Source organism: Streptopelia decaocto, assembly GCF_964273445.1.
Source record: "Streptopelia decaocto genome assembly, chromosome: 4".
NCBI lineage: Eukaryota > Metazoa > Chordata > Aves > Columbiformes > Columbidae > Streptopelia > Streptopelia decaocto.
The window spans coordinates 50,663,267-50,686,711 of record NC_138658.1 but is presented as its reverse complement, the minus strand read 5'-3'; the positions used below and the strand labels follow the sequence as shown (position 1 = coordinate 50,686,711).

At 35.8% G+C, this 23,445-nt stretch overlaps 1 protein-coding gene across 8 annotated transcripts in view; it reads right to left on the bottom strand.

Annotated features, from left to right (window-relative positions):
• FRYL (FRY like transcription coactivator) overlaps positions 1-23,445 on the bottom strand; it is a 168,997-nt gene that overhangs the window by 36,757 nt on the left and 108,795 nt on the right. For 7 of the 8 annotated variants that reach the window (XM_082050200.1, XM_082050199.1, XM_082050201.1 and 4 more), the window contains 22 exons: positions 23,126-23,321; positions 22,049-22,173; positions 20,675-20,732; positions 19,601-19,692; positions 18,042-18,214; positions 17,409-17,569; positions 16,758-16,868; positions 15,594-15,748; positions 15,258-15,357; positions 13,932-14,100; positions 12,903-13,162; positions 11,829-11,969; positions 10,158-10,326; positions 8,774-8,858; positions 6,996-7,108; positions 6,271-6,421; positions 5,820-5,923; positions 4,045-4,230; positions 2,630-2,834; positions 1,604-1,725; positions 954-1,144; positions 160-254 (listed from right to left, as the gene is read on the bottom strand). In XM_082050200.1, coding sequence (XP_081906326.1) covers positions 160-254; positions 954-1,144; positions 1,604-1,725; positions 2,630-2,834; positions 4,045-4,230; positions 5,820-5,923; positions 6,271-6,421; positions 6,996-7,108; positions 8,774-8,858; positions 10,158-10,326; positions 11,829-11,969; positions 12,903-13,162; positions 13,932-14,100; positions 15,258-15,357; positions 15,594-15,748; positions 16,758-16,868; positions 17,409-17,569; positions 18,042-18,214; positions 19,601-19,692; positions 20,675-20,732; positions 22,049-22,173; positions 23,126-23,321 — 3,162 coding nt within the window. The remainder of the gene's footprint in view (positions 1-159; positions 255-953; positions 1,145-1,603; positions 1,726-2,629; positions 2,835-4,044; positions 4,231-5,819; positions 5,924-6,270; positions 6,422-6,995; positions 7,109-8,773; positions 8,859-10,157; positions 10,327-11,828; positions 11,970-12,902; positions 13,163-13,931; positions 14,101-15,257; positions 15,358-15,593; positions 15,749-16,757; positions 16,869-17,408; positions 17,570-18,041; positions 18,215-19,600; positions 19,693-20,674; positions 20,733-22,048; positions 22,174-23,125; positions 23,322-23,445) is intronic. The other variant, XM_082050195.1, reaches the window with a different exon arrangement.

The window sequence follows — 23,445 nt, the reverse complement described above, 5'->3', positions numbered from 1 at the left end:
TGAATGATAAAAACATAGAAGAGGAAGCAATTTTCCTATAAGGATACAAATGTTCTGCAAAGACAATTAAAAATTATTTCATTACATTGGTAATACAGATCTTTAACAATTCAAATGTATAAAAATGTGTCCTGTAGCTTGACTAATAAAAGCACTTACTGAGAAAGGGCAGAAAGCAGATCGTAATGCTTCATGGTTTCAGCTAACGTATCAATAGCAGACTCTAAGGTCAGAAGCAGTTCTATGACAAAACCCTGGGGAAAACCACAGGTCATTATAAATCATGCAATATGCACAAGAAGATCACAGAAAATCTACTGAGTATGATATAAAAATATAAAATCAGTATCAGCAACTAAATTACTATTTCATGCTTCAATTAGAACACAATCCTGATGAGACAGCTCAAATTAGCACTACAGCTTCAAGACAGGAAAACACTTTAATTTATTTCTAAATATTCACATAATTCATTCTGGCTTGCATTACTTTTAAGGATGGCCTTAGAGATGGAGGTATTTAGACTCTCATTTTGCAATATTAGAAGATTACATCCACTTCTTTAGAGGTACAATTACACTAAGTTGGATAGTGGTTAAACACTTTATCAGGTTAAGTTCTTAGTAAAAGGAAACCTTAGATATTTTTAATATGGCTGATCGAAGGATTCTCTAACTAGGAAATAGAAGGTGTTTTCAGGAAGCAGACGTATCAAACCCTCTGAAAGTTCCTATTGCTGTAGAAGAGAATGTGCACAGCACCTAATTTAATTAGGTGAAAATTCAGAAAGTGTCACGATTAAAACTGTTTTGATATTTGAAACATCTTTCTTTAAAAGCAAAAAGCCACTGAATTAAAAATGCCTTTAAATGTTACTGTCATTAAAATAATAATGTAAGTATGTCATTTAGGCAGGCAGCTTTCTAATAAAGTGTGGGAAAGATTTCAAATACCTGAGCTTCTTCTCCTGCATCTCCAACAGTTTCTACTAGTCTGGAGAGAACATCGGAAAGTGTAGATGCAGTAAGAGGCTGCTTCAGAGCCCTGAAAATCTGAAAGGACCTCCCAGCGTAATGTCGAGAGGAACAAGAAAGCGCAGTTTGCAAGGCAACTTCACTGAGACGGTGTTCCAATTGAAATCCTCCTATAAAAGCAAATACATACTCAAGCAACACAATGATTTATAAAAAAGAAACCCACTTGCATTCAATGAAGAGTTATTCCTAACTTCAAAAAGCTTCCATCTTCTACATTTTTCTCAAGGAGTAATACTCTCAAAAATCTTTCCAGGCATATAAACTTCCATAATATTTAACAGTGGAGAGACTTGTGGAGAATAAAACATCTAAGATTTGAATATTAAGTGTCCACAATAAATTAATAGCATATTTCATCTCATTCCTAAAAGATTAAACTTAAAACGGTCATAGTAGAACCATGAACTGAAGCATGCAATATGGAAGAAAAATCTATTACTTAGAAGCAGTAAGCGATCACCTAGAGCGATTTTATAAATAACCTGTAAATGTATAGGCTTTCAAAAAAATTCATTTAGTTTGCAGACTTGGATATTTTATCATGCATCAACTGTTTTCTAACATACCTGAGCTAGACTGTTTAAAAATAGATACCACATGCTTTAAAAACACAGTTAACTGTTCAGCACTCTTTATATTGGGGTTCTTGGCTGAAACATCTTCATGATTCCAAAGCGGGCCTCTTTTCCTAAAAACATAAAGTACACACAACAGATTATAAACCATAGCCTTTTCATTAATGTTATTTAAATGTTATTTTAACCTTAAGGTTAACTGCAAAAGAATCTGCTACTTACTGCATAAAAGAAACCATTCAGAACTGCAGACACAAATTGGAAAGAAGTTTGACAACTGCCTGATATACAACACTATACAAGAAGTTACGACAAGGTGAAAAGCAATATATCAGATCCATCTGAAATAACAGCATAAATTTAGGAAGAGGTGTTCTCTCTTAGGTAATATTTAGTTATCTAATAAAGAACCAGAACAAATAACACCACTATACACTTCTTAAAACAACCTCCTTCCCATTTTCTTACCATCAATACACCTCACTATTCTAAATTTAGGCTGATGTAAAGTGTGAGTAATCAAAAGCTTTGAGAAACAGGCAGGATTTCAGATCTACACAATCTTGAAGCTTTATATAAACTATCACACAAACTGCACAAGTGTTGATGGTTTTACAGATGTTCTTTGCCACAAATTCCTGGGTTTTCTTCCAGCTCTTTACTACTAGTTAATCCATAAACACCACACAAATCTTGCAGCTGCCTAAGCACATCTTTATGCGTTCCAGTCCTAATCCTTTAGATGGAAAATGGAATTCTAGAAACTGTGTGGCAAGCAAGAACATGGCAAAAGACTTTTAAACACTCAGGTCATGAAAGAGTGTCCAAAATTCTCTGAATTTGTTGGAAAGATAGAGTTGTTCATAGGCTGTATCACATAAAAACACTTCAGGAGTAAACTATCTCTTACTGGTGATAAAACAGAGTCAAAATTTGACAATGTGATGCTAAGTATTAGGAGGTTTGCCATATTTCCACAAAAATACATCTTTACAAAAATGAAAATTGAAATCTTACCTTGAGGTAATAAATTCTATGAGGGTTTTAACTTTTTCATCCTGCTCTACTGAAATGTCAACCTCATTGAGGATTGTGGTTTGCAGATGAGAAATGGCAGCACTTGTATTTCCTAAACTGATGCTAGAAGAGGTAGAACTTGAACTAAGCCCTGAGTCTGTCATTGGGGAGGGCTGGTAATCAGGTATAAAATCATGAACACCTGCTGAAAAAAACCCAAGATGATTATGTGCTCTTGACAGTATTAAACATATAAAAAGAAAAAATAACCGTCTAAAAAATCAATAACATTGCAAATGTAACAAGAATAATTTAATGGATGCAATAATGTCAATGAAATCAACAAGTCTGATATATGCAACGTCTCCACATGACTGGATCCCTTTCTAAAATCACTGTATTATGTTTGATTTTTTTATTGGTAACATGATAGCTCATCGGCTTCTGAGGCATCTCATCTCAATAAGCTGAGAAAAATGATATGAACTACTTCCAAATAATGCACAGATAGGTCAGCTGGAAATGTTTGATGCTGATGTTATTATAGGTCCTAACAGACGTTTTTGTTTTAATAATACCAAAATACTGTGTCACGTTTAGACAGTTTTACCCCAAACTGTAAAGATTAGCGACGGATTGGTTTGTATAGGTCACCGTATAAGTGCACCGGTAAAGTTCTGTAAATAGATTTACATAAAAGAATTCTTCCACTGTGCCCACTTTTTAATTCCTCACTGCTATGAATATCGAAGTCACAAAACAGATGAGTATTTTTGTTTAGTGACAAAACCACTTCTGGTGTGAACAAAACAGAATGAACAGATTGTATAGATACATGCTGCCACCTACTGAAATAGTCTGAAATACTAGGTTTCAAAAAAATCAACTATTTCACATTTCTTCAAAAACTACAATAGGCTCACACCCTCAAAATATTCTTTTCACAAAGAGATACATAGAAAATATATAATTTCCTGTATAATTACAATATTGTAATGTTAAGGTGAACATTAAAATGTAATACTTCAAAACAGTAGCCTGATAGCCTATTGAATGATACAATTGCAGCTGACAAAAGTCAGAAATTTAAAGTCGTTATAAGCAAGCAAGAAATGTATCTTCTTGGTTTTTATTTTCAAGGGCATTATAAAAACTGCTGTATTACAGATCCAAAACATAGAGCTGCCTCTGTGTTTCCACTATTATTTAACCACTTAAATGTGCTCCCTACTCCTGACAACTGGGCACAAGGTGCTAATGTGAGCTGTTTTCATTTTGACTTAAAATCTGAATAAATATATTTTAATGACAAGAGCTCAGGAAAATACTACAAATAATAAAAATTTTAATAATGCCTGGAAGAACAGATAACTTTCCATGTCATTTTAAAAAGTAACAATAAATCTACAGCATACCTGTGAAAGTATAATCTAAATGGGTAGTTTGCTTGACAGTGAGCACCCTGGCCTCGTTAAACTCTCTGTTTCTGAGCAAGACAGAAGCAACAGACTGGACATTACTGCCAGATCCCATCACTATCAGCAGATGCAAAAGCAGTCGTTTACAATGCTCATAGACTTCAGGATGACAGTGGTCAAAACCTAACACAAAAGGAAAATGGAAAAGCTTTATTACATCCAAAGGACATGCTGAATTAAATTATTTAAAAATAGCAGTATGCAAACTGGTCTGTTATACTTTACCAAATAATAGATACATAATTCACAAAAAAAAAATGTGTTTTTTTTTCAGTGTTTCAATATAAAAACAAAAGCATACAGTTTAACAAACATTAATATATGTTGTTGTTTCTCACACTGCAGTAAGAACTTAATTTGTGCTCTGTATGAAAATTACTACATGGAGAAAGAAAAAATTTGAATTTTATAGTGTCTTCTACAAGGCGAAAGAAGTAGAAGTGGCTCCAAAAGAAAGTGCCTTGAAACGTCTCCAAAAATCTCTTAATTATGAATCTTTATTAAATCTTTAGTTGTATTAATCTTTAGTTGAATTTTTTAAAAATATTGTAAATATTAACAAATTAATGAGATCTCAAATACAATGGGAAACACTGATGGAAACGTTGAAAAGATCAGCCACATAAGTACCTCTCAATGTCATCTCCAAGCATGTGGAGGAAAAGATGGTTGTCAGGAATAGTCAACATGGGTTCACCAATGGGAAATAATGTTTGACCAACCTGATAGCCTTCTATGATGGCATGAATGCCTGGGTAGACGAGGGGACAGCAGTGGACATTGTCCACCTTGACTTCAGCAAGGCTTTTGACACAGTCTCTCACAACATCCTCATAGCTCAGTAAGTGCAGGTTGGACGTGTGCATGGTGAGATAGATTGAAAACTGGCTGGACAGCAGAGCTCAGAGGGTTGTGATCAATAATGCAGGTTGGAGACCTGCAGTTAGTGGGGTTCCCCAGGGATCAGTTCAGGTTAGGGACAGACCAGTTGGAAAGCAGCACTGCAGAGAAAGACTTGGGAGTTCTGGTCAACAACAGGTTGACCATGAGTCAACAATGTGCCCTTGTAGCCAAGAAGGCCAACGGTATCCTGGGGTGCATTTGGAAGAGTGTGACCAGCAGGTCGAGGGACGTTCTTCTCCCCCTCTACTCTGCCCTGGTGAGGCTGCATCTGGAGAACTGTGTCCAGTTCTGGGCTCCCCAGTTTAAGAAGCACAAGGAATTACTGGAGTCCAGCGGCAGGCTATGAAGATGATTAGGGGCCTAGAGCACTTTTCTTGTGAGGAGACACTGAGAGAGCTGGGTCTGTTCAGCCTGGAGAAGGCTGAGAGGGGATCTCAATGTTCATAAATATCTGCAGGGTGCGTGTCAAGAGGATGGGACCAGACTCCTTTCAGTAGTGCTCCATGACAGGATGAGGGGCAACAGGCATAGATTGTAGCACAGGACGTTCCATCTGAATATGAGGAGAAACTTCTTTACTTTGAGGGTGACAGAACACTGGAACAGGCTGCCCAGAGAGGCTGTGGAGTCTCCTTCTCTGGAGACATTCAAGACACACCTGGACACATTCCTGTGTGATCTGCTCTGGGTGAACCTACTTTAGCAGGTGGGTTGGACTAAATGATATCCAGAGGTCCCTTCCAACCCCAACCATTCTGTGACCTTTAATTCCTAAGTTACTAGGAATATTTCTGTAAGAATTTAGTTACCTATAAAAATCGCATGAAGCAAAAGATGCAAGTATCCTCCCCATTCCACCTTTACGCTGTGGTCAACTATCAAGTCAGTTAAAAGGATCACTGCTATGTTGCATCTATAAACAAAAATAATTTGTTAGAAGAACATAAAGTATGAACTTTATGAAGAGCTGCAAATAGTCTATTGTGCTATTAACAAATACTCTTTAAGTCCATAAACATCCACAGAATTGTATTAAGGGAAAAGATGAATGCTCACTATGAAGACAGAAAAACTAGTCCTCCAAATTAAAAGCTTAGAAATCTTAAATTGCTAAACTTGTGGAGAAAACTGCAGAAAATAAATCTAATGTCTTTATCTACTGTATTTAAATATATTGCCTTTAATCTCCTATATTTAAATTATTTGTGCAACACAAATTAAAATGTAATAAATTGACACCAACCCTGTTACAAGAGTTACCTGTGAAGAGACATGCCCGGAGGAGAAGTTTCAGGCAAGTAATCTACCAACGGTGACCAGCAACCTCCAGAGGGTGGAAAAGGCAGAGGCTCCCCTTGGTTGTGCTCCATTACCTTCAACCGCCAGTTTGAATACAGAGGCATTGAATCACCTAACATGAAAGATAATTAAACCAAAAATTAAAATACATATATATAATATGTTTCTGTACTATATAGTCTTCTGAAGAAATATTTTTAAATCCTTGAAAAGCTGAGATCTGGGAGGAAGAGAGGGGGAAGCAGCTGTAAACAGTAGTTGTTGGACACAGTTTAAAAAAAAAAAGGGGTTATTTCTTTTAGCATAAGGATGATTACACAGAAGCAATTCAAGTAAGATTTTGTTGAATAGGTTCATAAAAGCAATGGATGCACACAGAGAACATGGATGCTCGTAAGGAAAAAAATCCTAAGTGATCTATTATAATTTCCTACTATAAACTCCTCCATTTGGGAAGATGTTCACAAGTCATTCCAGAGCACAAGGGAAGGCAAGTTTATTATCTCCCTTGCACATTCTATTGTAATCAAATGTATGCTAGACTTCCAATAGCAGTACTAAGACTGAGGAATGTAAAAAACACTGATAATGCCTGCTTCCTCACATTCCACAACCTTTAGCAGAAGTATTAACTTGTGAAAATTTTGTTTTCTATTCACAGAAATATTTTTAAATAAAAATATTACTTTTTTCCTCTTCGTATGATCCTCCAGAGCTGCTACTGTAGCGAGATTCTAGTCTGTGGTGCTGGCGGTTTAAATTACTGTTCAACCCACTGTAGATGTCTAGATGTGCATAACTGTGGGAACAAATAGAACAGCATTAGTAACTTTCTGTGACAAAAGTTAATCAGTCTCTCAGTAAAACTGTATTTCAACAGAACTGTTATGCATAAATATTTCATCTTACAAGGACAATCAATATGATGCCAAAGCATCTCAGCTGTATAGACATACTTTCTGTAGCAATGTCAAATAAGGGGAATCAACGAGATCATCCACTATAAATTAAATTTCTGTTAAGTCATTCTCATTAACATTTAAATAAATTTACCATTCTTAATAAGTTCTTCTCACTCGACCAAAATAATGAAATCCCTATTTGACCTGGCATAGACATAATCCTATACACACACTGTCCAAGATCCCACCTTGCTAATCTGATAAAGAAATCAGAGGAATGAGAGTGCTAAAAGCACCATTTCCAAGCCATATCTACATAAGTTTCTAAAATTCTCCTCTCCTGGCAAGTCCAGGATATACATGGTATAGCTTATGAAAAAGCATATACCCTGGGGATGTGTTAGACAGCCCTACAGCAAATGCCAAAACTCACAGAGACTTTCAAAACTGCCTTTATCACTCTACAAGATTCTTCAGCTCCAGCCTCCATAGCAGCCAAATACTTGTCTGGGCCTTACTAGGCTGAATTCGGAACGACACCTCAGATTCCACAGAACTCTGTGATTTATTTTCACATAGCCCCCTCTCAATTTAATTGAAGTATAGGGGTTGTGTCTATCAACATATTTACTCATCTAACCATATTGACATAATTATCCTTGGGAAGGAAAAAAGTGTCAATCTGGGAAACTATATTGGAAATATAATTACTAATGCTCTCTATCGAGTCATCACAAAATAAATGGGTTTGTGAATTTCACACAGTAGCTACTCCACAGTAACAGCACGTATACATTTTTTTCTGTGCACAATTTTTCTCATGCTAATTATAGAACCCCTACTCCATTTTCACTTTAAGGCTAGCTATCTCATGTTTAACACAGAATGAGAGCATGCCCACAGTCAGTTACTGCTGAGCTCCAAGCCCACAGCCTATGTCCATGTCAGCTGTTTGCTTTCTACCACTCTCACACCATTACCACCGTCTGGCAAATTTCTACAAAAGATTGTTCTTAAGGAGCTCAAAAATTCAGGAGGGAGGCATCTGTTTTATAGCTGGCTCTAAGGGCTCTTGCCACAGATACCAGGCATCCAAATACCCTACCTGGGAGAATAAACTAGCTTTCAACACATGGGCACTGTTGATTTTCAGTGAGCTAGGAAATCAATTTGCGAACTGGCTACATTACTAAACATTTGCCCTTGATGTATCCATATCCATCTGCAGTATAATTTCTCTTATGTAGACATATGCAATCCAGCGTAACAGTAGCTAATTTAGGCATCAATAACAATATAGCTAAACAATACAAACCCTGACCTGGATGAGTCCCTTAACTTACTCAGTTTCCTCTGCAGCTTTTTGAGTTCAAATTACAATTGAGGCTGCTATTGTTAATCCCCACAAGTATTCCAGTTCTGTTGCTTATAACTCATAAACTTACATTCATATATTTCCTGCAATGTAGACATACCTGGAGCCACTGAAATGCAAGTGTTTATAGTACCTAACAAGGATTCCTATAATTCACCTAATAACTGCTCTTTGAGGAGATACTTACTTCTCTTCAATATTATCTTTTATATGTTTACTGTCAGGGTTGCCATCTGTGGGAGCTACCATTGTATTGCTACTAGAAGTGGTACCTGTGAATTACGGAAAAATAAAAAGATCGGTCAACAAAAAAGAGAAGCACTACAAGATGACATTTATTTCCTTGTCCATGCCAAGAGCCCTAACCACGTTTACACTACAGCAACTGGCACAAACACAAACTGAGCCATAGACATGACTTTCACATTAAAGAAAAAACTGTTGTTTAGACTGAAAGATTCAGAGCTGCTACCATTATTTCACTAACTGGAAAAAATCAAAAGAGTCTACTGCAGGAATCTCTGAATCTTCAATGTAAATTAAGTAGAAAGGCTTGTTTTTGAAGCCTACCTAGAGAGCTACTTCTTTCTTTCCTGTATGCTATACCTCATAGTAATCCAGAAAATGTAGTTGGAATTTGGTATGCAGTTAATTCAAAACACAAACAGATTAGGGGTTAAAACCTAACAGCCTGTAGTGAAGCTTGTATCAATTTATTTTTAACAGAAAATTACAAGTATCACAATGAATAGACAAACACAATTGGAAATAATTTTGTACCCTCCCCACAGATTTTGGTACTCTCAATTATACTTAAGTGCAAGAGCTCCATAGGGGTTTTTTCACACTTTTTAAACACTTTCATGAACAAGTGCCAATGCGTCTATCTTGTGATCCAGATAATCCCTATGTCATAGGTCCGGGCTGCTTCACAACACTGACAGCATTGCAGCACACAAGCGAAGTCCTTGCTTAGACACACTTCCATCCACACCTTTTGTGGCTCACTTTGAAAGATGCTTCACCAAAACCAGACAGTTTTCCCCTGATTTCGCAGCATGGTCTTGGGCTGAAGCATGAAGTAGACACTTTGGTTTTTTTAAATGATTGATCTATTGTTAATTATTTCTAAATAAATTACCCTAAGCAAGTTAGGAAGTTCACGTAAATCCTCTTCAGTAAATCCCTACAGATGCAGCTTGTGTCTATAACAGATCCTAAAATGTAACAACTTACATCGATTAAAAATTATGTACGATTTCCCAGTTATTTGACTGCATTGAAATAAAAAGTGATATACTGAGGGGAAACAGTGCAAGATCTGAACACAGACAAAGTCTACATATATTAATACCAACCTGTTCTTTGTGAACCTATCAGATGTTCTTTAATAAGAACTCTGGGTGCACCAAAAACTGCAAATCTTGTAAAACAAACGTTTAACCTTATTTTTAGAAAAAGAATATAGTATTCCTATTGAGTATTTACAGATGAACTCCAGTATTATAACTGATTGATAATAGCATGTTTATAATTGGCAATAATAAATGTTTAAATTAATAAACTCTCACCTGAAGTGACAGAGGGGATTTTGTAACTGGAAGTAATGCGGTAATATGGTGGATTATCCATGTGGGTGACTCCTGAACTGACAGGATCTGTAAGCTGAAGTTCACTCACCAGCTCTTCTAGTAGTTGCATTGTTTTATCTCTACCCAAATAAACAATAACTTTCTTTACCTGCCATCAAAAACAAGTATATGTATATAAAACAGTTATGTACATAAATAAAATTCTTATTGCAGTGACTTAAGAAAAAATAAAAGGAAAGAGAATTAAATACCACAGCTTTTTAGAATAAATATCTACCTCAGCTGTCAATAGCAGCAGGCATTGGAAACATATCACAAGAATAAGAAAGTCAGCCTGAGTTCAATGACAGTTATTTAACACACAAAATACTTTCTTACAAAGGTTTTAGCAACATCTCAGATCAACATTGTAGCAAATGTATTCTGACATCCTTTCTTGATACTTCACAGTTGTGTTCTACACTATTTCTTTTCCTGCAAGTATCGTATTTTGCCTCATGCTATTCTACAGTGCTTTCGCATATGCTTTGACAAAAAATAAAATTGGTTTTGAGGAGGCTTGGAGTGGTTTTATTTAACAGTCGATCATGTGGGAATAATGTTACTGCCATGATGTGACATATAGTGTGACGGGTGCTTTATTTTACTGTAGCATCTGTCTGCTTTTTAGGACTATCCCAAATTATAGCACAGGAAAAAAACACTTAATTCCCAAAATGCTTGAGGCCTGTATATACTCTGATAAGACTAATAGCTAACTATAGCAATATTTTATGAAGCATATAGTATAATAATTAAGTATTCTCCACTACATCTTCAGCAAAATACTCCTGGTCACTGCTAAGCAGCAGCAGATGGCTGCTAGTCTGTGATTTCTCTAGGCATCAGTAAGTTCATATTTTTTCTTCCGACATTTTCTTGAGTCATTACTGCTCAATGATTGATTTCCATCCTTTGAGAGAACTCAAAGATGAACAGTAAGCAAGTGATCCGGGGCATTTAACTTGTGCAATTACTTTGTCACCTTGTTCAAACAGTACAGGCAAAGAATTTGGGCTGGAATGTTACGCTAGATTTCCTGATTTGCAATGAAAACAATTGCCAATCATTGAAGAACTTTCCTTTTTATGACAAAGGAACAAAAACATGCTAAGACAGATGTAGACATCTCATTTTCCATTTTTGATTATTCACTCACTAAATAAGATCTATGGTCCACCTAGTCCACCTACTCTGAAGTTTGACAACTTGAAACCGATGAGAGGGCTAGCGGACTGTTTCAGGCTTACCACCCTAATTGTAGCAGTCAGTAAGTTGTCTTAAGGAAGCCTCAGCTATTATATCTTTAAGGTGTGACATCCTTTCTGGTTTATTTCCTTTCTCAAGCCCATTCTGTGAATGGTGGGTTTAACTAAGACTGATGCTGAAATTTTGGCACAGATGTCCAAAGTAACTCAAAACAAAAGAACTCAGTTTGGTTTCTTCATATTATTTTGTGGTCACAAAATACAGGGTGACATTATGATGTGACTGGAGATTTTGAATCTAGAAATACTACCTCACATTTTTTGTTTGGTCACCTTTGCTGCTTGACACACAACTCATTTTAAAATATCAATAGTACTAAGGAGAGACATATCACATACTCACATAAGGCAAAAGGCTGGGTTCACTGTTCACTCCGCAGATACTGATCAAGAAGTGCAAAATTATTTTCAGATTCTTTGGCCAGCTGTCTGCCAAAGTAGTCCAGACATTCTCTATCTCTGACCAAGCCACTTCATCACCATACTAGAAAACAAAATAAATATCTCTTCTGAACACTCCAGTAGAAAACACTGTATTTGAAAGTGATCTGTACTGACCAAGTGGGGCAGACTCTAGAAAAAGGAGACGTAAATCCTGTAAGAAGCTATTGCCCTTTTATCATTCCAGAATGAAGCTCTCACATATATTCATTATAAACACATTCTGGAAATAACTATTTTCTTTTATAGGTACAAATATACCAAAAATATATCTAAACATATTTGCACATATTATCTATTTTATTTTTATATCATATATATACTTCTATACATTATATAAGTATACAAACATTTATATGTGAACTCCTGTCTATTTTTTATGTATTTATTTACATATAAACTAAAAAAAAAAAAAAATCTATCTACATTTAGCAGAGAACCATTCTCCCAGGTGCTGACAATCTTGAATAGAATTCCATGGGCCACAGGCTGCCAAGAGGTTTTAATTTGTAGCTTAAAACATGATCTCTCATCAGTAAGACTGAAACACATGAAGAAGTGGCAGGAGCACTACACATGACCAAAACCTTCTCTCTGCTGGAAGGAGCTGTCACAGGAAGGAGAAAGGTCTATCGGCCTCAGGCAACTAGTTATCAGTTCTGGAACTCTACTTTGAGATCACAGGTATACAGGCGACTTGGTGTTATCTATCCAACTAGACATCTATATTGCAAAACAACGGTTGTACACTGTTACTATATGTATCAATTACTATAACATTTATATAATATACTACCTATTGCTCATAACACCTCAAAACTATATGGTATAGTTTGAGTATACATACGCAACTCAACAAATATGAACAACAACCCTCGAAAGTCTGGCAGCATAGTATCTCTGAAGAGCATTTTCTCGCACCCTAAACAGCACAATCCACTGGAACAAGGCGGAGCACTTCAGTGCTTAGTTTTACCTTTGCAGTCATATACATCAGATTGTTCAGAACCATAGCTGTAGCCTGTGGTGATCCCCAGCCTTCTCCTCGTAGCCATCGTCTACTGTTCACCATTACTTCTCTGTCTTTCAAAGAATCTTCTTCATCTTCATCTTGCCGACGAATGGTTGGCAAGGGTTTCAAGTCTACCAACTCAATATTGTTCATCCATGGCAGCAGATAATGCAGCATCACCTGTCTCCCGGCTGGGTGAGCTGTTTGGATTCTCTGACTTACTTCTGTCATTCAAAAATTAGGTAAATACATGAATTGCAAATCATTAATGAGAATTGTTTTGGTAATAACAATAAACATGAGCCCAGCAGACCATATTGATATAAAGTAATACTGATACGAACATTATTTTTTTTCTTAGCTGACTAGTGCTATTTCATAATGATAAAGTCTGCAGTCTTCAGTAGAGCTAACTGAAGACACTGCTGACAAACAGTGAAGAAGAAACCGTATTAGTATATGTATATATATATATATATATATATATATCTAATTGTAGAATGGAACTGAAAACCCAGAGCATGTAAAAAAGTACCAAATTGGGAAAAAAAGCACTTAAACTTTTTTCTTCCTCATATTAGTCTTGGTAGTTTTTTTAATTGATGTGAGAAGTTATTATTCTGCAATTGTTTAAAAAAGCTATGGAATAATATTTTTAAGCAATCTACAGTAAATAAGAAAGCACTAGAAAGAAAAACAGAAGAATAATTTTTAAAGAGAGCTGAAAATTATTTATCTAAAGTGAATTTTCACAGCTATTAGAAAGTCAGTAGAAGTCGCTTTGATTTATGTTGTTTCCTCTTGAATCTATTTCAAAGGTAAGTAAACAACAATTTTCACTCAGTAAATTCAATCTTCTCTATGCATTATGATGGTGCTATCTTGTTCTCCTGACTTTAGTGAATTACATATAAATTAATTATTGAAAGATATTAATTACACATTTGTTGCTTTTGACCTGATGAAGATTTTTGTTTTGTTTTAAAACCATACCTGAGAAGATAGCAAGTGTTAGTTCAGGATAAGTCCTTGCTAATTCTTCTGACAGTTGATAATATGACACAGAATACAGATGTGGTAAAGGAGAAGGCTGACCCAAAACCCCATCCATCCGCTGAACTTCCAGTTTGTGAGCATAACGGAACATCTTTGGCTCCAAGATCTACAACAGTAATGTTCAGAATTTGAAGCTAAATATAGAGCTACAATGGAAATCTTTATATAAAATAATCTTTTAAATGCATGCATCTACTCTCATTTAATGTTTCACATCTATGCAGATCCCTATATATCTAGAGTATTCACAAATGCTGGTAATTTCGTAGAAGACTAGCTAAGACTTACTCCACTTGATGAGTTTCCAGCAATAAATTTCAGAAATCTGTTTTCACAAAATACTGCATTAAATATAAATTTTTCTATAACAAAATGTGAAATACTATTGAACACTTGTATTTCCAAACAACATCAATATCTGCTCATCTATGAGACATGGATAGGAGGAACGTAATCTTAGATGTGGAAAGATGCAGCAGGAGGCTACTGCAGTTTGATACTTTAGAAGTCAGTTTTGTCTGACCTTAAGCAGAGATGTTCACTCAAGAAGAAAGAAAGGGCTGAAAGGGAGGGTGTTGTGAGTGCTGACATATCAACAGGACTCTGACTTCAGTGGGGACTTAACTGTTGAATTTAGCTGAAAACAAAAACCTTTGAGAAAAAATGGAAGACTCGTGGTCTGAGCCACAAGCAGCACATATTTCTTTATTTTCAAACATGAATTCTGTCTGCAAGATTAAGCTTACCCCTAAATGAACTTGGAAAGGAATATACACAGGTAAATTAAAAGGCTAACAAGATTTTCACTATCATCTCTCCAGACAGATAGATGAAAAAATGTATGTATGCAAAAATCAGAAAACTGACTTCTACCCCAGCGGAGTAAAGGGACAGGAAGCAACAGACTTCTCTCTGAAGTGCTGTTGGACAAGTGGAGCTATAGGCTATAGACCACTCCATTTCAGGGCCAAACCAGAAGCATCTTGATTTATTTTTTGTATTTTTGAAACAGCAGATATTATGAAAATAGAAGTCTTGAGTGCTTATTTCATAAAAACAGACAGACTTCCACTGAAGTCTATCTGTGCCAGGTAAGGCTCTGGTCTAACTATGTACTAAAATAGAGGAGAAAAAAAATATACATCATATTCCATTACCAAATAGACAACCAAATACCAACAGATTATGTTTTTTTTAATGCACAGGGACAACTTTTTATTTTAAAATTAAAAAAAAAATAAAAATAAAAATTAGCATACAAACCTGTAATAGTTGCATAGCAACTTCATAGATAGCCCTAGTAGAATCAGCTGCTTTAAATAGTATCAGATTCAGGAGGGTCACTGTATCACACTGGTAATCCCTAGGAAAAAATTGCAAGTATGAAATAAGTAAAATTAATTTGTCTGTCTAAAATTTGAATTTATTGAAGTTTAATTGACAGGCATTATGGTATGAGATAACATAACATTTTGAAATGTTTCTTTAGCAACACACAAACAGGGGTGATCTTTTCTCTTTGGGGGAGGAAAAGCCCAGTTCTACATGAAAGAACACTTTGAAAATGAAAGTTTAAACTTTTGAAAATTGTTGTAATACCTGTTTTGGAACACGCTGGCTATTGCTTTAAAACAGCCAGCTGCTACCCGCTTGGAACCTGTGTAACACCGGTCTACGGCCCAGTACATGAGGTTACTCTGGTCAGGGTTGAGTTCCAAGAGTAGCATGACTGCCTCACAGCCTAGCTGGTGAACCTGTATTCCAGAAAAGAACCCACATATATTTATAAATATAGAAAAAAAGACCAACTTGCAAAAATGGCATAAAACAGGTTAAATAGATATTTAGTTAAGAAAACACAAACAAACCAAAACCAAACCAAACAAAAACACAAGAAAAAAAACAGCCAACCAACCAACCCAACAAACAAACTACCATAAAACCAAAAAAACAGCAACACACAAAATTTTTTCCATCTAAGACTGATGAGACCACAGCTTAAAATAACAAGCAATTCTATCAAACTGTTTGATGTTCAACTTGCACACAGTCATGAATTATTGAAGCAAATAACTAGATAGCTCTTCTGATGTTTTTGTCCAAAGTTCCAAGGCTACCTTGAAGTACTTAGTATTTTCACTTGTCTTATTAAAAGCTGAACACTGACCTGAAAGCATCAGATACAGAAAAGCACTTAAACATATGCAGGAATTTCAATGGGATACAAGTGACAGATCTACACAGAGACCCACGTATTCTCTTGAAGCAAAGTAGCCCACTGGAGCTGTATTTTTATGTAGTCATAGCATCAGTGCAATGGAAGTCCCACCTTTTAAATCTAAATCTTGCCTTATTGTTTAGATGGTCTTAAGACTGGTCTTCCTAACTCCACAGGACCCCAATGGACTCTCTACAGTCTCACAAGAGTTCATGTTCAAGATCTCATCTCCTTTAAATTTCTGAAAGATCTCCTGATTACTACAACTAAACCTAACTGATTAATTTATAAAAAATAGATAAAGTTTCACTCCTTGCCCTTTCCTCTTCCATTGTGTTTCGTCTGTTCTTAGACTGCAATTAGGGACTGCCTTTCTCAACAGAGTGAGTACACATATCGAGGACAGTGCAAAAAAATGCACTACTGAAGCAGCTTTGAGCTTAAGCCACTCTAAAGCATTTAGGGCAATCTGACCACAAAACTCATTAAAACATATATTGAAGGCACTGATGGTCACAAACCCATGTTGACATTGCCTGTATTACCTTTTTATCTTGTGAATCCAAAATATTATCCAGCCATTTGTATAAATAGCCATCAGACGAGAGCCCGACATTATCTGCAACAGGGCCACAACACAGTACAGCAGACATAGCCTTTAGAAAGTAATTGGAAAACACTCCATTTTAATAACTTAGACACACAAAACACTTTAACCAAGTCAATTAAAATTTCAGAAAACTAACTTCAATCCAGTCAAGGGAGGAAGACCAAGGCTAATAAAAAAAACCATTTAACATATTATTCAAGAAATTATTAAAGCACAATTTTCTCAACTACTAAATACAAGGAACTGTCAATACAGAAATGCCGACATACGTAAGCGTTAATACGTCACTTTGACTGTTAATGTACTTTCAAATGGAAGCCTTTCTCCTTAGGCAACTGAGGACTAAAGTCATAGGAAATGAACATTTAGCAGCAATTTTAAGAAATTCCTACAGCAAGTGCGGTAGTTTACAGTATCGAAAAAGCCAAACTGTCATAAATTTACATGTAGGCAGAAGAGAAAAAGAACTAAGTCATGAATGGCAACAAGAATGTGAAAACCACATCCAAAAAGCCCTAATGTTAAATTTGCATTAGAAAAGTTAACATAACAATCTATTTCCAAAATTCAAAAAGTGCTAAAATACCTTTAATGCACAGTATTGGTGTCTGTTAATTCGCATGTTCCTATCACTGTATCTGTCCAGGGGAGTAAACATGATACTAAAAGGACCTGCCCAATGACTGAACAACATGAACAGACTGTGGCGTAGACTCTGCTGCGGAAAGACACTTCTTCTCTGGTGTACTGTAAGAAAAGCACAGTCAGATGCACTCCTCGTGTCATTCTTTGAAATTAAGTACATAAAACAGAAATAGATCCAAACAATGAATACGAAAGGAAAAATTAGTGTAGAGAGACAGTATTTCAACATCGTAATACCTGGATATAGGTTTACTATTGTCCTTTTAAATGCCACTAGTGTACAAGAACAAGCTGTTTATTAGTCTACAAAATCTGAATGCACTGCCAGCCAACAAGGCTTTTGCTAAATAAGAAAATTATAGTATGCTTCCAAACAGTACTAAAAATTGCCCTTAAAAACTCATGCTGCTAAAGTTATATACAAAACTGATGGCATAAATTACTTTTATGGAAGTATTCTGAAACTACAGAGAAAAAGTGGATTTTTGTTTAGTTTTCGTTGTTGTTTTGTTTGTTTTTAATGTAGTGCATATTAAAGACAGTAATCAGACGTTTTTACAGCATTTTTACATACCTGGAACATTTTGAATGATATTTGCCACTAAGGCACTAAAATGGCATCGGATATCTTTCAACGTATCAGAATCCTTTTCATTTTCTGCTTCTAGGAGTTGTCTCGTTAGATCAACATACTCAAGTAAAGTGTTGTTGAGGGAATGTGTTTCATTATCAAGGCCACCACTTGCACTTAAAAATAAAATTAAAAAAAAAAATCAAATAGTATGATACATACAATGATTTTTGAAAAGAATTTTTTATTTCTTTCTCTTTAAAAAACCCAACAACCTCATCACTGCAAATATTTAATTCAAAGTAATTTCTTCACCTAGCTTCTATTTCAGTGTTAAATAAAAAGCTTCAGTGAAAGCAAATAATCAAGCCTCACTATCAGAAGTCACTTAGCCTTCCCACAGACTTAGTTCTTACACTGGGGACAGGTGTTAAAAACAATAATAAAAAACTCCAAACAACCAACACAGCTGACTAGACATCAATACTAAACCAAATCAGAGATTAAAGACTGCACGTGACTCCTTTGAAAAACAATGGTTAGAGGGGTGATTCCTTTCTTCTCAGCTCCCTCCTTCCATGTGTGTAATGAAGACGACTGAAATGCGTGCCTTGCGCACGACCAGCAGGATGGGGAGGTTTATGTTAGCCCATAACGGCCTGCTGGCTTCCACCACAGAGTCAGACTGGCCTCGAGAGAAATGCTGACAGGGTGCAGACTGTAGTTAGGAGGTATTTTACATACACTAATTAAACACCAGTGAGTACCTTAAAAGAAGGGACACTACAATTTTAATGGCTGCACTCCAAAAAATCAACAAGATGAAAGCAAGAAAGGCATTTTAACAGTGTTTCTGAAGCAACATTCTGAAATATACTGTTTACTTGCTAAAGATTGAGAATTTCTTGCCAACGTTGACAAATAAATCCTTAAGTAACACAGTCTAACTGCTGAACCATCTCCTAACCTACTTGCCCTTACACAATTCCACCTGGATAGAAAAAAGTTTGTTAAGAGACTTATAAAACACATGCTAGAATTTTAAGTCTTCTTTCAAAGTGTCCCTACAACAAGTAGGGTGAACTGATTAAAAACCAAACCCAGTAACATTCTGCCTCCCTCAGAAAGGAAAAGGTCCAATATTAATGAGCAGTAGTCTCCTCTGCACAGGACACACCAACTAGCACCAGGACTCTACATGAGGAAGAATTACAGACTGATCATAGAACAGTTGTAACTTGGGTTTTCTGATTTGTGTAACTGCTTTGATGTTTGAGCTCACACACAAACAAGAAGAAACTTGACACACTGCCTGTTCAAAACCATATCTCAGGGAATGTCAGCATTTCAAATGAAACACAGACCACTGTGACAAAAAGCACGGGGACAGGGAAGGATTAGAACCCAGCAAAATTCTGAGTTTTGGAAAACCAAGTCTATTTATTTAGTGGTACACTAAAAGTCACTGAAGAATTTTGCATGCTTTTTATACTGGGTCATAAGAATACTAGCGACTTAATTCAGATGCATAAACAACATATTCTCATCAATGCTGCCCCTACCTGTGACTAATGACACCAGCATCTGCCAACAGTTCAAATATTCGTACTAGTTGTACTCGTAAAATATCTCGACGCCTGCGCCGTTTCATGTTCTGTTCAACAGAGGAAACACAAAATTAAATGAAACAGAGGAAAAACTACGTATAAAACCGGTGTGGTATACAAAAGCATTATTATATCTGTACTACAACTGGCACCAATCATCAGCGGTGCCAGCCTTTTAAGATGAGTTACCAAAATTGCTAGCAATTTTAGTAAAACAGACACTGAACAAACTTTTTCCCTGTCATAACTCCAAGATATACTAGCTTTGCTATTACATGTATTCTCAAAATAATGGTTTTTATCAGTTTCCTGTTGCAAAGTGCAACATATAAAATGATGAACTGAAGTACAAATGCCAATCTTTCTACTTTCTATTTGCATGCAAGACATAGCCCAGTAATGTTTTCAAAGCGATGTTCCATCCCATCATCTGTACTTAATTACAAATTTATTACTAACAAGAATATGACAGTTACCACAAAAAAAAAAAAAAAGAGTAATCATCTCTGAGTTTGTGTTTGCAGAGCTTATTATTTATTTGAATACCTACCGAGGCTTCTAAACCCTGCCATAAAACAGGCTCTCCATCAGCAAATTTTTAATCATAGCAGTCAGTCAGGTGAGCTTACAGCCTTTTTCATTTAAAAAAAAATAAAGCTGTTGGACAGCAGAACTCAATTCTGCATCTCAGGTACTACTAATTGTGGGCACATTACTGATGATACAATGAAATAACAGCTGTGTAAAACTGTGCTTAGGTAAAAAGAATTAAAACCATGTGAAAAAGGTTACAGAAATGTTTTCATCACTTGAAACAAAAGCTCTTTGATACAGGAATAATACAGAGCTCAAAACAAAGTTCTAATGTAAACACGTCACAATCATTTTAAAAAGTAATATCTCACCCTTTTATCTGGTATACTGACAGTTTTTAGGAGCAGAAACTAAAGAACATAACATTTCTTCACTACCATTTGTGAGAAGAGAGTTAAAACTGTGTACTGAATGTATTAGAAAATATCTAATTACCTCTGGCCTTCTTTCAAGTGCTTCCTTAATTATAGGATGTAATTCTTCTATTAGTTCCCTGAATTAAAATAAAAGAATTAAAAGAATAAAAACAATCATTAAATTAAAGCCTTAACTGAAAGATGTTTCAGAGCAACTAGTGTTACAATATAGCTTAAAACACCCTCAGGTTTTCCTTTTTTACCTGCAAGTTTCTGAAATAAATCAGCACTTAAGGGAGATGTTTCCTAGAAAGATATTTTCCTAATTTGGAGACAAACTACCAAATAAATCTCTCAATAATTACCATGAAATTTGCATTCACCCAGTATTATGGCATATTTCTGCCACAGATAATTTTCATTTATTTTCATATCCAGGGTTCAACAAATCTTTATGGTGCAAACAGATACTATTAGGGAAAAAAAGTACGGTGGCGGCTTATCATACAATGCTCGTTCAGTTACGATGCATTTAATTGTTAATGAAGATTGTTTCTTTAAGGCAAATAACGCTATGCTGACAGAAGTCAGGCTGGTGTCTAAGAAAGCTGAAGAGTAACGTGCTTTGAGGCTGTGGTTACATTCCCAATTTGTTCTGAAGGTCCACAGTTTACTACTACTCAGTTCCTTCTGCCAGACTGAGACTCTCTTATGACTCCAAAAAGCAAATAGGGAAAGGGGAAGGACATCAGTAGTATGGATCTATGCAGATAAAACAGTAAGGTAAAAACACACTGGTTTTACTTTAATATTTGTTAAGATAGTAAATACCTTCTCCACTTATATTTTTTTGAGTGTGACATATTTTTATTAGTTTTATTAGTGTATTAGTTAAGAAGTTACAGAAAGCTTACTCAGGAAAAAAAAAAAGGGCAGGAGGTAAAGAGGTATGTGCCATGAATTTCAGAAAACAGTTGTAACTGGTATTTTTCTCAGCTTAATCCAAAAACCTCTTTTTGGATTACAGTTATCGTGAACTTGCCACACACAAAAAGCTCAGAAACACGTGCTTGTTGTGCTTGTTGGTAACACCAATATAGAAGGATGGGTAACTCTTACAAACACGATTATAATTAACATTTCAAATGTTAATAGTCCACACAGTCTTTTCCTTCATAAGGGCAGCCTTTAATATCAAGAAAAGGCATTTGTGTATTGTTTCAACTAACTACTTCTTCTTTACGCAGACATGACCTCTACATAAAATTATTTCAACCTCTAATAAGCTTTATCACAACACTAAATGCTAGAAAAGACAATAGCAATCAGTTTTCACAGCTTTTTAAAAATTCTTAAAAGAAAAAAAAAAAAAAGGAAACCTTTTTTTCTGAGCTCTGATTCCCCCCAGCTTTTTAATCAAGTAGTGTAAAAACAGATTAAACACAACAGTTACCTGAAAGCTCCTGGATTGGTCCTGCCAAGTCCCAGCACAAGGGATTCTGTGATTTCCATGCTCTCAGAGCGCATCATTGGAACTATGTGCTTAAACAGGGAGGAAGGGGATGGAATGCCAATGATCTAAGGAAAAAAAAAAGCAACCCAAAACTAGAATAAAACAGAATGAAGTAGTTACCAAACAATCAGGTGGTGTGACATTAAAACATCTGCTGTAACTTTACAGTCTTCTCACACTGAGCCGTGACTTAAAATTATAAAAATGAAATTTTTTATCTTTAACATGGAAAAAGATGTTCTGAAATAGTAAAGTACAATGAATGGCTCAACACAATAAACAGATGCTTTGTATGTTTAGTGCATCTGTCCTCCTTAGGGAGAGGAAGCAAATTTCTGGTGTCTAACACCTCAGACTCCACTGCTGCTCTCAAAAAGAACAAAGCTTTCAGTTTACAGTTTCTCAGGCTTAGGGAAAGGATCTTGGTAACAAAGAGGTGGAATAGGCTGCTTCTGCCTAAATTTTGCTACACAGTGCATGAGTTATCTTCCCCTCTACTGTATCTTCCACAAGAAACCAAAAAGCAGAGGAACAAATTGAAGAAGGGGAAAAAAAAAATTCTGCAGGTGGTATGAAGCAAGGCAGATAGAAACCAGTCTGTGGTTGGGAAAAATATGACAAAATACATAATGCCTGAATAGGTCACTGCTTCAAGTTACTGAGGGGAGAGGCTATTCGCTCAGAATTGCAGAAGTCTACTGACAGAAAACAAACAAACAACCTTAATGGTAAACAAAACATTTCCTCATTGCCACTAGATAAGACTTTGAGACTGGGTTAATGTTTTCATGACATGATCAGATTTTGTCTGAAAAAACATACGCCTCTACAGCATGGACTGGGAGAAGCGAACAAAAACACTATCGTAAACAAATGAAAGACAACCACATACCAAAACTTTTTTTTCAGAAAAACTACACAAGTTTCTAAGACCATGATAGTTATATTATAAGCCTCAGTTGTTCCTACTTCCAATAACATGTAGACTTTTTTAAAGCAAGCATTAGAAGAACCTACTCTTGAATCAATGCTATAACCACTGTCAGGAGTAGACGCCAGCGTCTCAGGAGGAGAACATCTCACAGAGCCTGCGGAGGTGGAGGAGTTTGAAGATGATGCTGCACTGCAGCAAAGAATCAGGTAGTTTCTCCAGAGCCCAATATAAGAGTCACTGCTTGTAGTAGTATTCACTTTCTTCGCATTGATAGGGCTGCTATTAAAAAACAAAACAAAAAGCTCAGTAGAGTAAATAAAGCTTACCAGGTTTCACTTTGTTTTTCTACTGAATTTATTTTTCAATTATGTATATGCCATTGCTTCCAAAACTGTTAGCACAG